The sequence below is a fragment of the Ahaetulla prasina genome, chromosome 8 (assembly GCF_028640845.1).
Source record: "Ahaetulla prasina isolate Xishuangbanna chromosome 8, ASM2864084v1, whole genome shotgun sequence".
Classification (NCBI taxonomy): domain Eukaryota; kingdom Metazoa; phylum Chordata; class Lepidosauria; order Squamata; family Colubridae; genus Ahaetulla; species Ahaetulla prasina.
Genome location: NC_080546.1, coordinates 43,172,032 through 43,188,099, shown reverse-complemented (window position 1 = coordinate 43,188,099; position 16,068 = coordinate 43,172,032). Strand labels below are relative to the sequence as shown.

General features: G+C 42.4%; 1 protein-coding gene across 3 annotated transcripts in view; it reads left to right on the top strand.

Annotated features, from left to right (window-relative positions):
• The first annotated feature begins 2,272 nt into the window (after positions 1-2,272).
• INTU (inturned planar cell polarity protein) overlaps positions 2,273-16,068 on the top strand; it is a 34,720-nt gene continuing 20,924 nt past the window's right edge. For 2 of the 3 annotated variants that reach the window (XM_058193627.1, XM_058193625.1), the window contains exons 1-2: positions 2,274-2,772; positions 13,339-13,922. In XM_058193627.1, the coding sequence (XP_058049610.1) occupies positions 2,684-2,772; positions 13,339-13,922 (673 nt within the window). In that variant the 5' untranslated portion in view covers positions 2,274-2,683. Of the gene's footprint in view, positions 2,773-13,338; positions 13,923-16,068 lie in introns of all 3 variants that reach the window. The other variant, XM_058193626.1, reaches the window with a different exon arrangement.

Below are 16,068 nucleotides of genomic sequence, written 5' to 3'. Positions count from 1 at the left end.
TATCCACTGGAAAAAAAGTCCCATGTTATAAAATATTCTGTTTCTTCCTTATCTTTTATTTGTAATGTCAATGTATCCATCTCTGCACAGCCCAAGATTTTTCTAATTATCCTTAGATAAGGAGTATCTTAATTTTTCCAGTATTATACAAATACAATTCTTGCTGCTGTCAACACTTTATTGTTAATAATATTATTATTAATATTAGATATATATTCCCTTTATTATAAATTTCTGGTATTATACCTAACAAAAATATTTTTGGCTTTAAGTCTATGTGTTGCTTTATCATTTTTTCTAACCATGTATGTATTTTCATCCAATTTTTTTTTGCCAATTGACATGTCCACCACATATGATAATAAGAGCCCGGTATCCGATAACATAGTTTCTAAGCAGTATAGCTATCATATCTGGGCTATAACATCCTGATGACTACTGCATGATAGCACAATGATATAGAAAAGTATAATTTTTTTAAAAAATTGCAGCGTGGATATGGCAGCACAAAGTAGCCAATATAAATGACTGAGTTGGCTTTGAGTACTGCTAAATAAGTATTAACTATTTACTCAAACAATTTTTTTCTCCCACATTAGGACATAGGGTGTGTGTGTTTTTAAAAAGAAAGTTTATTCAAATATTTTGATTTATTGTCTCCTAGGTATCTTCTTTTCTTAAAAGGTAAGAGAAAGTCCATTAGATTAGATAAAGACATTTATATGTTACAGGAAGTATGAGCACAGAGTAACTCTGATTTCTTATTATCAATAGACACTAATTCAAAACTTTTTTCAAAATTGGAAGTTGCAGGGCTTTAGATATAATGACAATATTTTCATCTGCAATTTGCATTAAGAGATATTCTGCTTCGTTTATAATAATATTTTTAATTTCCTTATTTGGACATAAGGCAATTGCCAGATATTCATATATGTATAGCATTGATAACTGGAGTCATGCTTTGTTCTTTGTTCTTGTTATTTTACTTTATCTACTGCTTTATGTTGAATGCATTAAATAGGCCATACATATATATTTTATAGAATACAGAACCAAATCAATATATATTTGAAATTTTTAAAGAAATTTCTATTCAGTCAAATTAATCTCTCCTCTCCCTCCCCCATGTGTCAAAGTGTTTGTTGATGGAATTGCTTGTGAAGTGAGTGGCACATCAACCAGTCTATGAACCTTGAGAATTCAAATCAACCACACAACCAACCAGCAATGCCACTGATCCTCAACCAACCCCCACATCCCCCACAAGGACTTTACCTCCCAATGCCCCTCACCTGATTTGGCAGACCCATCACAAGACCCATTACCAGAACCATACCTGACTTGACTCTCCCATCACAAGACCTACTGAACACATGAAACCTTTATAAGCAGAAGAACACCAACACTGACATTCCCTAAATTCTGCTTAAAATGTTACTTAACCTGGTAATGAAACCTTTGGAAATCAACCCACAAGCTCGCAGTATTACTCTCTATCCTCATCCTATACCCTAGCTACAGATATTCGCCACTATCACAAATTCTAAGTTTAACAGGGAGTTCCAGGTCCTAGTCTAGCTATGGAAACTTGCTGGGTGTCTTTCAGTCTAACCTATTATTGCCAAGGAATAACATGGCAGAGAGATGTTGAGTACCACCTATAGTTCTTCAATTAAAGGTGAAATATCAATCTAATAAATTGTGTAAGTGCAAATTAATAGAATATAATAGAATTCTTTATTGGCCAAGTGTGATTTGATACACAAGGAATTTATTTAATCAGTAGAGATCACCCACAGATGAAATGAGATTAGCTAAGGATTCCTATCCTACTCCTGTGTATACAATAATATATGAAACTTTATAAAACACATTGATATATCATGCTAAAATCAGTTGTGTTTAAGTATTTGTATTTAGCATTAAATAATGCCATGTGAAAGAAATGAGAGAGGTGATTTCTGTAGGTTCTGAAACATTTATAACTGAGTACCCCTGCGATGGTCCTGACACTTAATTACACTACATTGCATCTTTTTTTGGATCACCAGGATGATTTCCGCCTAATCCCTAAGGCACTAGATACTAAGTTAACAAGGTTTGGGAAGACCCAGGAGCATAATATAAGAAGGACAGGGTTGAGAGGTTCCCACCTGTTTTTTTAGAGGCTGTATTTCTGAATCCTGGCAATTTTAAAACGGGTCGACTTTAGTTCCCAAATTCCTCAGCCAGCCTCGCTGGCTGGGGTATTCTGGGAGTTGAAGTCCATGCGTCTTAAAGTTGCCAAGGTTCAGAAACACTGAGCTAGAGAAATTGGCTTTTTTTTTTTTAATCTGCAGAAGAGTTTCTGTATCGAGCGCGGAAGCTTAAGTGTCTTTCGTGTTTACAGACAATCTGACACCGTCAAGAAAAAGCGTTACGGTACATCGAGACTTTTTAAAGGAGGCGGAGCTCGCCAGAGGCTCCGTACACCGGAGCGTAGTTTTTTCTCCAATTCTCCCGGCAGCCGGCAGGAGCTTTTAAGCATTATAGCTTTCGATTTCCACATTGCTCCTTCCCTTAGCTGTTATTTTTTGCCTGGTGGGGGGGATGATCTGAAAGGTCCTACATGAAACTCGATGAATACTGCGGACGCCATTTTGGAGGCAACTAATGAAGAGGCGCTTACTTCTTCAGCACCATGTTCCATGCTACGAAGCAGAAAATCCCCAGGCCTCTAACTCGGAATTTAGAAGACCTAGACTCGGTGCAAGGCATCCTGCTGCACAGGTAAAGGTGAAAGTTTGCGAGAGGAGGAGATTCCCAGTGAAAAAAATATGTGCTCCAGATTTCTCCTCTGCTAATCTGCATTAGTTGGTCTCAGGTGTATGGTATAACAACACCCTAAGTCAGAGTCTTCAAACTTGGCAGCTTTAAGACTTGTGGGCTTCAGCTTGTGGAGTTGAAGTCCACAAGTCTTAAAGCTGCCAAGTTTGAAGACCTCTGCTCTAAGTAAACAATGGGTTTTTCAATCCCGAACTGGAGAAAATTGATGTATATGCAGGTTTTGTCTTTCCAGTTTGCAACTGAGCTGATTTAACATTACACATTATATTTCACTAATTCCAGAAGGCCTCTATTTTTTAGTTCCACACAAAATTGATGTGGCAAATCTTAAACTGTCAAGCAACCTTCCCACTTAAAAGGTTTCTTCCATAGAAAAAGTGTTTATATTTCTGAGGGTGAAAAGGGTAATGCTTTATTGTCTAAGTATCACATAATATTGTTTAGTGGACAGGTTTTGGAATGTTAACTTTTATCTTTTTATCAGCACATTGTAAGATATACTTGTACATATTCATGCATGCATGTAACACTATTATACCTGTGAAAACTTTGGAGAGGTTTCTGAATTTACACTATTAATATTAATTGGAGATTGATTAATTGATTTACAAGGCTAATATGCTACTCTAATCATGACCATGTCTGAGCTGCTAGTTACATAAATTAAGATAAAAAGTATGAAGTCTTAATATAATAAATACCGTATATACTCGAGTATAAGCCGAGTTTTTCAGCACGTTTTTTGTGCTGAAAAGCGCCCCCTCGGCTTATACTCGAGTCTACGTCTTGATGTACTTCGGGAACCCCGCACAGGAGACGCCAAAGAGGCGGCGAGATCGTCCGGCGGGATTTGCCCAAGGCTGAGCAGTTCGCCGCGCGGACCTGAGCCAAGCCGGTCGCAGTCCAGCCGAACGGTGAAAGCGACATGCCGAGCGCCGCTCCGCTTTCACCGCTCGCTGACTGGGACCGCTTGCTCGGGTCCGCAGTAACTCCGCCAGGCTGTGCGCGAAGAAACCATTTAAAAGCCCGCCAGGGCTTTCTTCTCCTCCGTGCTTCAGAAGTTGGGCTTTTAAATGGTTTCTTGGCACAGCCTGGCGGAGTTACTGCGGACCCGAGCCAAGCCGGTCGCAGTCCAGCCGAACGGTGAAAGCGGAGCGGCGCCGGCATGTCGCTTTCACCGTTCGCTGGACTGCGACCGCTTGCTCGGGTCCGCAGTAACTCCGCCAGGCTGTGCGAAGAAACCATTTAAAAGCCCGCCAGGGCTTTCTTCTCCTCCGTGCTTCAGAAGTTGGGCTTTTAAATGGTTTCTTCGCGCACAGCCTGGCGGAGTTACTGCGACCCGAGCCAAGCGGTCGCAGTCCAGCCGAACGGTGAAAGCGGAGCGGCGCCGGCATGTCGCTTTCACCGCTCGCTGGACTGCGACCGCTTGCTCGGGTCCGCAGTAACTCCGCCAGGCTGTGCCGAAGAAACCATTTAAAAGCCCGCCAGGGCTTTCTTTCTTCTCCTCCGTGCTTCAGAAGTTGGGCTTTTAAATGGTTTCTTCGCGCACAGCCTGGCGGAGTTACTGCGACCCGAGCCAAGCCGGTCGCAGTCCAGCCGAACGGTGAAAGCGGAGCGGCGCCGGCATGTCGCTTTCACCGCTCGCTGACTGCGACCGCTTGCTCGGGTCCGCAGTAACTCGCCAGGCTGTGCCGCGAAGAAACCATTTAAAAGCCCGCCAGGGCTTTCTTCTCCTCCGTGCTTCAGAAGTTGGGCTTTTAAATGGTTTCTTCGCGCACAGCCTGGCGGAGTTACTGCGGACCCGAGCCAAGCCGGTCGCAGTCCAGCCGAACGGTGAAAGCGACATGCGGCGCGCTCGCTTTCACCGCTCGCTGGACTGCGACCGCTTGCTCGGGTCCGCAGTAACTCCGCCAGGCTGTGCCGCCAAGAAACCATTTAAAAGCCCAACTTCTGAAGCACGGAGGAGAAGAAAGCCTGGCGGGCTTTTAAATGGTTTCTTCGCGGCACAGCCTGGCGGAGTTACTGCGGACCCGAGCCAAGCGGTCGCAGTCCAGCGAACGGTGAAAGCGGAGTGGCGCTCGGCATGTCGCTTTCACCGTTCGCTGGACTGCGACCGCTTGGCTCGGTCCCCGCGCGGGCGGGGAGCCGACTTTGGCCCTTTAGCAAGGAGGAAGGTGGAGGGAAGCGGAGCTGCCGGCTGTGGCGCCCGCTGAGCCGCCGCCGCCGCCGCCTGGAAGAGGAGGAGGTGACCTTCACGCGGAGAGGGTGGGGATGGGGGTTGAGGCGTGCAAGAGGAGCGAGCGTGGAGGAAGAGGAGGAGGCGACGGCCCGCCGACAGCGCGGCTTCTAAGATCAGCCCACGCTCCGAAGAGGAAAGGGAGCGAGTGGGTGGGTGGCTGGGACGAGACCCCACCACAAACACACACACAGCCGGTCGGACGGCGCGGTTCCTTTCTGCTCTCTCGCTCTGCGTCAAGGCGCTGGAAGGGGCGGAGAGCGAACAGCAGCAGGAGCAGCCGCGCCGCCGCTTCCTCCTCCTCCTCCTCCTTTCGTGGCGGGCTGCTTCCAAGTCTGGAAATCTGTTTTGGGAAGTGGTGGTGCAGCTGCAGTTCAGCCCTGTCGGCCGGGGAAGGAGGCGGTGGATCGGATTCTCGCGCCACACAAGTCGGCTGGAAAGCTTGCTGCTTCTTCTTCTTTTGCTTCTCCCCACCCCTCTTTTCGGCTCTCTTGCAACGTTGCTGCAGCTCCTCGGCTCCTTTTCCCGGCGCCCAGAAGGCTCGAGCCTCTGCTGCCGATTGAATACTAAAATAAAATAAAAGCGGAGAAGAGCAGGCGCCGCTTTTGGTGTCCGCGTCCCTGTCGCCGCCCGGCAGGACGCGTTTAAAAAAGGCGGGGAGTTGAAAAGAGGCTGCCTCTTGGGTTACCTCAACATCCATTCCAGAGCCGCTAAAGAGCGGCTGCTTGGCCCGCCCTGGTTGGGGAACGGGCACAAAAAAAGGGTCCCTGGTGACCCAGAATTCATCCTAGCCCCATTGACTGGCCCCTTTGACTCGATAGGATTTAGCTGACGGGATTGTTAAACAGCGCTCGCACCTTTCTTCTGGGGAGAGAAGTCACCTAATAAATATTGGGAGGTGTTTTCAAGGAAACATAGGGGTCCACCTTCTGCCCACAAGAAATGTAGGGAAATGCCACCATTCCCAGCCTTCTGAGCACATCAGCTTATCCTGGCAGAGGATGAGGAAAGTCGATTTCAAAGCCTTTGGAAATCACCAGCTTGGAAAAAGCTAAATTATGTAGGGCTATTCAGCTACAACTTCGTGTTTAGGTTTTGTCTTTGAAGCGAGATAATGATAGCTAGCTAGCTAGCTAATTAGATAGATAGATAGATAGATAGATAGATAGATAGATAGATAGATAGATAGATAGATAGATTAGAAAGAAAACAGAACAAAAAACAGAATAATAGAGTTGGAAGGACCTTGGAGGTCTTCTAGTCTAACCCTGCTTACATGAAACCTTATACCACTTCAAATGCTTATCCAATATCTTCTTAAAACTTCCAGTGTTAGAGCATTCACAACTTCTGGAGGCAAGTTGTTCCACTGGTTAAGTGTTCTAACTGTCAGGAAATTTCTCCTTAGTTCTAGGTTGCTTCTCTCCTTGATTAGTTTCCACCCATGCTTCTTGTCCTGCCCTCAGGTGCTTTGGAGAATAGTTTGATTCCCCCTTCTTTGTGGCAGCCCCTGAGATATTGGAATGTTCCTATCATGTCACCCCTAAACTAGACATACCCAGTTCACATGCCCGTGAGACGCCTTGCTTGCATGTCACACACACGCACCGCTCGCTGGGAAAAAAAAAGGATGGAAGGAAGGAAGGAAGGAAGGATGGATTGATGGATGGAGGCGACCGCTTTGAAGCGCAACCCTTCTCCCGCAACTAAGGGGGTCAATGTTTTCCCAATCCTAGGGTGTGGGAAACAGTCATTCTTTCTTCCCCTAGTCTCTCCCGAGATCGCACTGCAGCGCCCATCATCCCCAGCCGGCAATCTGAGCTCGTGCCATCGATGTGGTCCTTGAACTTCCCCTCCTTGTTTCTAACCCAGCCTAGGATGGCCGGGCGTGGAGGGTATGGTGGTGGTAAACGACCAGGAGAAAGCTTTCGCTCTTTTCGAGAGGTCCTCTTGGAAGGCTGCCTTGGAAAGGGAAAGTGGGAGGGGCAGAGATTTCTCCTCAAAGGTCCCCTTGGAAGGCTGGGTTGGAAAGGGAAAGTGGGAGGGGCAGAGATTTCTTCCTCTCGGGTCCCCTTGGAAGGCTGGGTTGGAAAGGAAAGTGGGAGGGGCAGAGATTTCTTCCTCGGGTCCTTCTAGAGTCCTTGAGAAACTGATATCATACAAGGTTAATAAATTATACTCCTCCTCCTCATTGATGAGTTTTTCATCCTGAAATTGATTGAAACATTGTACCATCATATGCTGCCATAGTATAGTGTTAACAACATCTGTAAAGATGATATATGAGCATGACACTAAGTTTTTCTATATTTCCCTTTATTGAGAAACTTCCATCATGCTTCTTTCTGAAAACAAAGGTCATTATAATATACCTCATTATATATTTGATTTGATGATATTTCAGTTAATAAATACCATTTAAGGTGTTAAGCTTCCTTTCTTTTTCAGCAGCAAAGTGAATTACAACTTTAAAGAACTTTATTACTTTATATTCATTTATTTTAAGTATAGATTTTAGATTTTTAAACAAATATGTTTAGAGCTTTTATATCTTTCAAGTTATTCAAATTATCCCCTCAGCAGGTATATAATGGCATCCAATTCCAATATCATGTTGGGGCTTTTGAGCAAGGGAGGAGGAACGCGAGCACCACCTTTCGCGCTGGCATTCCGGGATTTCCCTTTGTTTAGAGCTGGGAATCCTCCTTCCCCCTTTTGCACTTTTATTGTTTTTCGTTCAAATAAATATTCATGTTATTTTACTTGGCTCTATCTTTATTTTTTACATTGACCAGTAGCTGCCTCATTTCCCACCCTCGGCTTATACTCGAGTCAATAGTTTTTCCCAGTTTTTTGTGGTAAAATTAGGTGCCTCGGCTTATATTCGGGTCGGCTTATACTCGAGTATATACGGTAATGCAAAACAAAAGTCAGTACCAAAGGTAGAAAAACACCCCATTCATCAATTTTCAAATTGCAGAAGGCAAATCCAAACTCTTTTTGTGTGAAGGGAGGGTTAGTTTGAGTGTTTCTGGGGATAGATGATAAAGAATAATCCCAGATAAAATATGATTTAATGTATGGAATCTTTTTTTTAATCCAAAGGGACTTGTGCAATGAACATAGAATCGAGCAAGGCATTTAAAGTTCAAGACTGAGTCAGAGATAAACCACCGCTACCGTATCCCAAAAGCAGAGAAGTTAATTAGTTGAGACACTGATTTAAGCCAGTAAAATGTAATCTTCATTTTCCTGTATGAGAACTTGTGATTCCAGGCATGGGTATCACTCTGTCTTCTGGCTCTATGGACAGGGTTCAAACTTAGAGAGAGACCCCCCTTTGTAGACTTCCCACTTTCAACTCTGTCCTGAGCTGGTGAGGACGTTTCTGGGTTTACTCCTTGGTGTTTGGATTTAGCAGGAGTTGGAGTTTGGAAATTTGTGCTGTTCTCTTTGAAATGGCATTAGCCGAGTAAGTAAATGAGCTATCTTTGTTTAGGCGTTTGAGGTTTTTTACTTATATGGGATCATATGGTTTTTCTTGGATCCTCTATGAAAATGTAGAAGCTGAGTGAGTGGATTGAGTAGCCTTATTTAAGTGTTTGATGACTTTAATTACAAGGCTGAGGATCATTAAGGTGTGTATGTGTGGAGAACAGCTGGGGAAACTACAAACAGTAACACTGCAATTATTTGGAGCTGGAAGGAAAGTTTCCTTTGTTTGTCTCCATTTTAACTTGATTGTATCTGGAGCCCATGGTGGTGAGTGCTGGGAGATTTAAATCAAGCCGCTGATCCCATGTGATTACTCATTTGTGGGGAGAATCAGAGCAGCAGGTGAATAGAATATAGACTAGAATAGAATTTTTTATTGGCCAAGTGTGATTGGACACACAAGGAATTTGTCTTGGTGCATATGCTCTCAGTGTACATAAAAGAAAAGATACGTTCATCAAGGTACAACATTTACAACACAATTGATGGTCAATATATCAATATAAATCATAAGGATTGCCAGCAACAAAGTTACAGTCATACAGTCATAAGTGGAAAGAGATTGGTGATGGGAACTATGAGAAGATTAATAGCAGCGCATATTCAGTAGATAGTTTGACAGTGTTGATGGAATTATTTGTTTAGCAGAGTATGAGAAGATTAATAGTAGTGCAGATTCAGTAAATAGTTTGACAGTGTTGATGGAATTATTTGTTTAGCAGAGTGATGGCCTTCGGGGAAAAACTGTTCTTGTGTCTAGTTGTTCTGGTGTGCAGTGCTCTATAGCGTCGTTTTGAGAGTAGGAGTTGAAACAGTTATGTCCAGGATGCGAGGGGTCTGTAAATATTTTCACGGCCCTCTTCTTGATTCATGCAGTATACAGGTCCTCAATGGAAGGCAGGTTGGTAGCAATTATTTTTTCTGCAGTTCTAATTATCCTCTGAAGTCTGTGTTTTTCTTGTTGGGTTGCAGAACCGAACAATTGAGAACAATTGAGAGCACAATTGCCTCAATTTATTTGTGCTACGCTTTTAGGCTTACATTTGGATTTTAGGTGCTTTTGCCGGAATACCCACCATATGTGGGGAAGGCACAGAGGAAGGAACAAGCTCCATGAGCACCATGTTGGAAGCCACATGGGGCTAGCCAGGGCAGTGGCCATTTTGAGAGCTGGCAGGCCTTGGATGTATAGGGAAGATGATGAAAATAAATACATTAATGAAATAAAAAATACATAACAGTAAATACATGAATAAAATTAATTAATTAATTAATAATTTTTTTAAAAAAATTAAAAAATTATATATATATATAAAATTGAACTGGAGAGAGAGAAAAGAGGCTGTCATGGGGTTTCGGTGATCGGCCCTCCAGTACAGCATAGGCCTTTTGAATAAAGAAGTGAAGAGGCCTGATTTAGCCTGAGGTAGCCGTTTCCAGGCTGCATGGCTTGGGAGTTTTGAGCTCGGAGCAGGCGATCTAGACATGCAGAGGGAAAAGGCCAGCAGTTTAGGGAATTAATACTTGTAATGCTGCTGGGTTCTAAGGATGGTTACTGGTTATTGAGGCATGTACATTGACATTTATATTTATTACATAGAATTTGTTATGATAACAATTATTATTATTAATAATAATAATAACAAAAAATTCAAAAAAAAAGGAAAGATCTATTAGGGATCAGGTGCAACCTTCTTCCAGTTTTCTGGCCAGGGCCCTGACGCCTGAGCCATCAGGGAGCGACTCCAATACAGGGAGGGCCAGTTCTACACCTGTCAACTTGGTAGCAACACAAGGGGATAGGCAGACCATAGACCCGGTGACAGAAATGACTGAGTTAGTGCGGAAATGGATCGCGGAGGCGGTTCACCGGGAGCTTGAGGCAGGCAAAAGCCATAACAGGCAATCTGTTATATACTGTGGGTTCCGTAATAACTGAGGCTCCACAGATGTTCACGCAAAACGTTTATTTTAAACTCACAGAGACCGGCAACAACAGGAACGAACACACCCACTTTGACAGCCCTTTTATACTCGGCTGTCAAAGCGGGAGCCAATCAGAACAGAACAAGAAACCATCTCTCCCACTAGGGGACGCCACTGCCAGTGCAGAACATAACACAATCTGTTCTTGGGGCGGAAGCCCAGTCACAGGATAGGGATCAGGTAGAAGCAGAACCAGCAGATGGACATATGGGGTCGCGTTCTGACAGCTCTGATTCGCCATCAGAGGCGGAGAGTTCCCGATCCATGGAAGATGAACAATGGGACCAGGAATTGTCTGAAGAGGAAGGTTTTTTTACCGGAGCAGCCCATGTTTAAAGGGCTGTTCAGGCCTCATCTTTTTAAGGCCTTGTTGAGTAAAGCTAAGGCGATTACTAAACAGGGACTCTTGGGGGAGCAAGGGGGTGCCCGTCCAGAGCAGGATCCTGCAGACATGCTTTTTTCTGAACCAACGGTGGAGACAGAAACAGTTCCTGCCCCTCAATTATTTCTAGATATGATTAGAAAACAGTGGGAAGCTCTGGCCGCATTACCGAACATGTCCTTCCTTGAGAGATGGTTTTTTAACACGGCTTCTGACCTGATGGAACTCCTGAGAGTGCCTGAGGTGGATGAGCCTGTTTTGGCCCTGGCTTCCTCTTTGGCCACTTTGGTTGAACCTGAGGAAGTTTTGAAGCCAGAGGATCGGAAGTTGGAGCAGGACCTCATGAAGGCGCATCAGGTGGCGGCCACAGCAGCATCCTTCTTCAGCAGGGCCGTCCTCCTGTCGCTCAAACAAATGCAGGAGAGAGTGCCAGTGACCGATCTGAGGATTTTTTTTTTATCCCTTAGGCTTTTTTATTCCCTGACCCTTTTCTCCCCAACGAACAGCTTGGCATGTCATCATAGGAGACAATGCCTATAGAGATTCTTAGCCATCCAGCTCATGGTTATCTCAAAGGTGCTTTTTCAAGAAGCAACTGGACTTTCTGGTTTTTCTTTGAAGAGGTTTCGAGCTTCTTCAGCTCTGCCTGGAGAATGGTGGGGAATGGAAATATCGGAAATAGGATAATGCCTTCTTTTCTGTGTGTCTTTTAGGAAAACCTTCATTCTCTCTAGTCTATTTATCTGAAAGAGTGAGTGGGAATTTGCCCCATCTGTATTTATTCTGAGTGAATCGGGAAGTATCCTGGCTTGTTAGCTGGAAAATATTCACTTTTAATTCCAAACCAATAAATTAAATACTAAATAAAAATTCTATATGATTTCTTCTTCCTTCTCAGGTCACAGATTTTGCTCTTCTTTTATCAATTGTCCATCTTGAAACTTTGCAGATACAGGGCAAGGAATACATTATATTTAGTTATTAAATTTATATGCCGCCTGTCTCACTGTCAAGTATATCTGGGTGGCTAAATGCACAAAGTGGAAACATTTCATCCAAAGAGAAGTATGTACCAATAACCCCTACACCTTCAGATATCCAGTCCAGTTTCTAAGCAAATACAAATACAAGTCACACATCAGACAGTTTGCAATATTTGATCTGATGTGGCAAAAGAGTGCTAGATCTCTCAATTATTAGCAATCTGCAAAGATTTAACAATGTTTCCCATATAGTATATGGAATATATAAGATTGAATTCACTATTGGATTATAGGGAATGCTAACTTCAATCTTAATAACCTAATGGTAACTTTGGAAGAGGTAGCTCTTTGAAGAACCAGGACAACTCCTAGACAACAGAACCAGAAGAACGAGGACAACTCCTAGACTTTTAGCTACTACTCAATAACAGACAGAGGCTATTCCTATTTGTCCATATTTGGCTGGTATGTCAGTTGCATCATTTCCTGGAGAAGGAAATCCTGGCACTGTGACACATTCCATAAAATTTACTGTAATGTTGCTGCCTTGAAATCTATTTGGAAGTTGTATTTAGTCCAAAATTTGGAAGCCCATCTGTTGGTGGATGACAGATTCCAGTACAATTAAAAGTGCTGGTAGTCATTCTAAAAGCCTGATGGTTTGGGACCGGAATATAAATGGGATCACATTCACCCATACAATAATATCCAGTGGAGAAGGCATCCTTTTAAGTGTTGTTTAACATTACTGAAGCACTGTTTCCATTAGAACACAAAAGTAAGCCTTTTCTGTTGCTGCTTCCTCCTTTGAATAGTATTCCATTCAAGTTTAAGATCAGAACCAACCTGCTGGCATTTAGACAAACTGTTAAGGCCTGATTATATTGGGAAGTGTTTGCAGATATGTAATAATGTTGAATTCCTAATTTGCAAAAGAACGTTGTTATGGTGAATTTCACTTAAATGAATGGCATAGGTTATTATAATGCCCAGTGTAACAAAATAGATTAGAAACCAATAAAGGAGTTTTGTACCTGAGGGTTGAAATGAGGGGTCTTGGTGCTCTCTGAGCTTGGTTGTTTTCTTGCAGAATTTCATTACCCAAACTAGGTAACATCATCAGTGCTAGTCAGTGATGTTACCTAGTTTAGGTAATGAAATGTCTGCAAAAAAACAACCAAGCTCAGAGATCATCAAGGACTCCTCAGATTAGAATCCACCAATCTCCACATATATACTTTTTATATTTTAAAAATCATGATCAATATTCACAACCATTGTTATGACTAATTTAGCTCTTTGTATGTTGTGCCAAAAGTGTTGGTTTCAGTATCTTTTGAGTGATAGTTTCTTGGTCTTTTTCTGCACTTCATAATCGTTTTTATGTTAATTATAAATTAAATATACTGTTGTCATCTTGTTCATAGTGACATTGAACCTGAGTGGTTGGATAGTGTACAGAAAAATGGAGAATTATTCTACCTAGAATTAACAGAAGATGAAGAGGAAACCATCCTTCATGACAATTCTCTTGCTAGATCTATGATGAACCATGTGAGATTTAGTGAAAATGAAGCTGAAATTATTCATGAGAAAGCTATAAAAGACAGAAAATGTGAACATAGATTGCAACAATTTACTAATTTATTAAAGAATAAAGGTCTTCTGAGGCATTCTGAAAAGAAGAAAGCAAGTAGTAAAGACTGTGTCCATAATTATGGCCCAGCATCCATATTGAAACACCATTCGTGTCATAAGATGGGAGATGTCGACCAACAGTTGTACAAAGACATCTACATTTATGTAAATCCACATAAAGACTCAAATGCTGCAACAGGTGACCAACATGAGCTTCTGGAATCCTTAATAGGAATTGTCCACCAACCACCATGGACAACAGCTGAAAAATACAGTCATGGTACTGAATCTAGAAGTACTAACGAAGAAAAAATTACAGTACATGGTTTCATTCCAGGAAGCTCAGCAATAAAGTCTGGACAGATCTTAATTGGTAAGTTCAATATTTTACACACTTCTGACAAAACCAGTATTGTGGAAAATGAAGGGACTTATTTCAATTTTAGTATTGGTCTTTTGATTAAGGAATAGATCATGTTTTGAGAGATATTAGTCTTATTTGAGCAATAAACATTCCACATGTTATATACATCAGGGGTGTCAAACTTGCATCATAATGGCAGCATGTAATGTATCATGACTTTTTCCCCCTTCTCTAAACCTGGACGTGACCAGTGTGTGATGCATTCAGCCTGCGGGCCACAAGTTTGACAGCCCTGTTATACATAATAGAACAAGAATATTAGGAAGTCAAATTACATCTTGAACATTTTTTTAAAAAATTTCAACAAGAAGTATATCTGATAGTCTTTCTGGGCCTTCAGAATAATATTTTTTTCCCCTGATCGGATGTTTGTTGTTAGTTCTCAGCTTATAGCATACATACACAAAAGTAACCAATGTAATTGCAATAGATATTAGGAGCAGGAGGATATAAAATAAAGTGTATTATAGCCATAGCATATTGTTTTCTCTGTTTGTCAGTAATATGAAATACAGGTAGTCCTCAACGTACAACTACAATTGAACCCAAAATTTCTGTGGCTAAGTGAGACATTTCTTAAGTGAGTTTTGCCTCATTTTACGACTTTTCTTGCTACAAGAAAAATGTTTGTTGAATGAAACACTGTGCTTGTTAATTTAGTAACGCAGTTGTTAAGTGAATCTGGCTTTCCCATTGACTTTGTTTGTCAGAAGGTTACAAAAGGTGATCACACGACTCCAGGACACTGACCATCATAAATATGAGTCAGTTGACAAGCGTCTGAATTTTGATCATATGACCTGCAATGTTATATGATGCTGCAATGGTAGTAAGTGTGAAAAATGGCCATAACTCACTTTTTTCAGTGCCGTTGTAACTTCAAACAGTTACTAAATGAACTGTTGTAAGTCAAGGACTACGTATGCTATATGAGTATGTTGAATCAAGAATAATGTAGTTATTGCTTTCATTCATTATAACCTTATGTCATTTGTACAAGTGAAATGTGATTATACAGTATTTTTAAGGATCATACAATACATTGGGACTCTTCAAAATCATCAAGCCTACTAAGAGAAATAGGTAGGGAGTTCAGAAATTCTTACCAACCCAAAGATTCCCAGCATAAAATTATTGTAAAGACTCATGCAGGGGAATATTGCAAAGCTAGATAGCAATAGCACTTAGACTTATATACCGCTTCACAGGGCTTTACAAACCTCTCTAAGAGGTTTACAGAATCAGCATATTTCTGTTGTGGCCCGCCAGTGGCCAGCGAAGCTGGTAGCAGATTCAGACGGTGAGGCAGTTGGGGGGGAACATGGGCCTGGGGAAGGTTCTGATGAGGGCTCTGCGTCAGAGGTAAGAGAGGGGGCCATGACCGGATGCCAGTTATCAGCTGCCTTCAGAGACAGATATCAGTGAGGCAATGAAAAGCTAGAGCCTGTTCCCAGTGTGCGCATGCGCAGAGTTGCCAGATAAAGGGAACAGCTAAAGAACAAGGGTCGACTTGGGAATAAGGCCATAGGTGGATGATGAATGGCCCCTCCCAGAGGGAATAAAAGAGGAGTGAAAGGGGAGGAGAGTTTGCAGGAGACCGTTAGTTCACCTAATTGGTTTGTGACTCTCCGAGACTCTTTGCCAAGTTTTGAAGATACCGGCCTGGCAGCTCTCCAAGCCAGATAAAGTCTATTACTGCAAATTCTCCCTTGAAAGACTTTGCTGAAGGTGAATGAGAGGAATTCACTGTTTGTTAATAAAAGAGGTTTTGTCAGGACCAGGATTCTGCTTCGTGCTTTTTGGGGAAGCCAAGGTCAAAATTTCCCCCAACAATCTGGGTTCTCATTTTACTGACCTTGGAAAGATGGAAGGCCGAGTTAACCTTGAGCCAATGAGAATCAAACTGCTGGCAGTTTGCTAGCAGTCAGCAGAATTAGCCTCCAGTACTGCACTTTAACCACTGTACCACCATAGCTCTTACCTACCTAAATATAGGTATTACATGTAGGATAGCAGGAAGAAAGGAAAACTCCTGATTTCTTTGAGAAAAATGGAAGATCATATATAGTTGAAAATATTTTGAATATTTAAATCC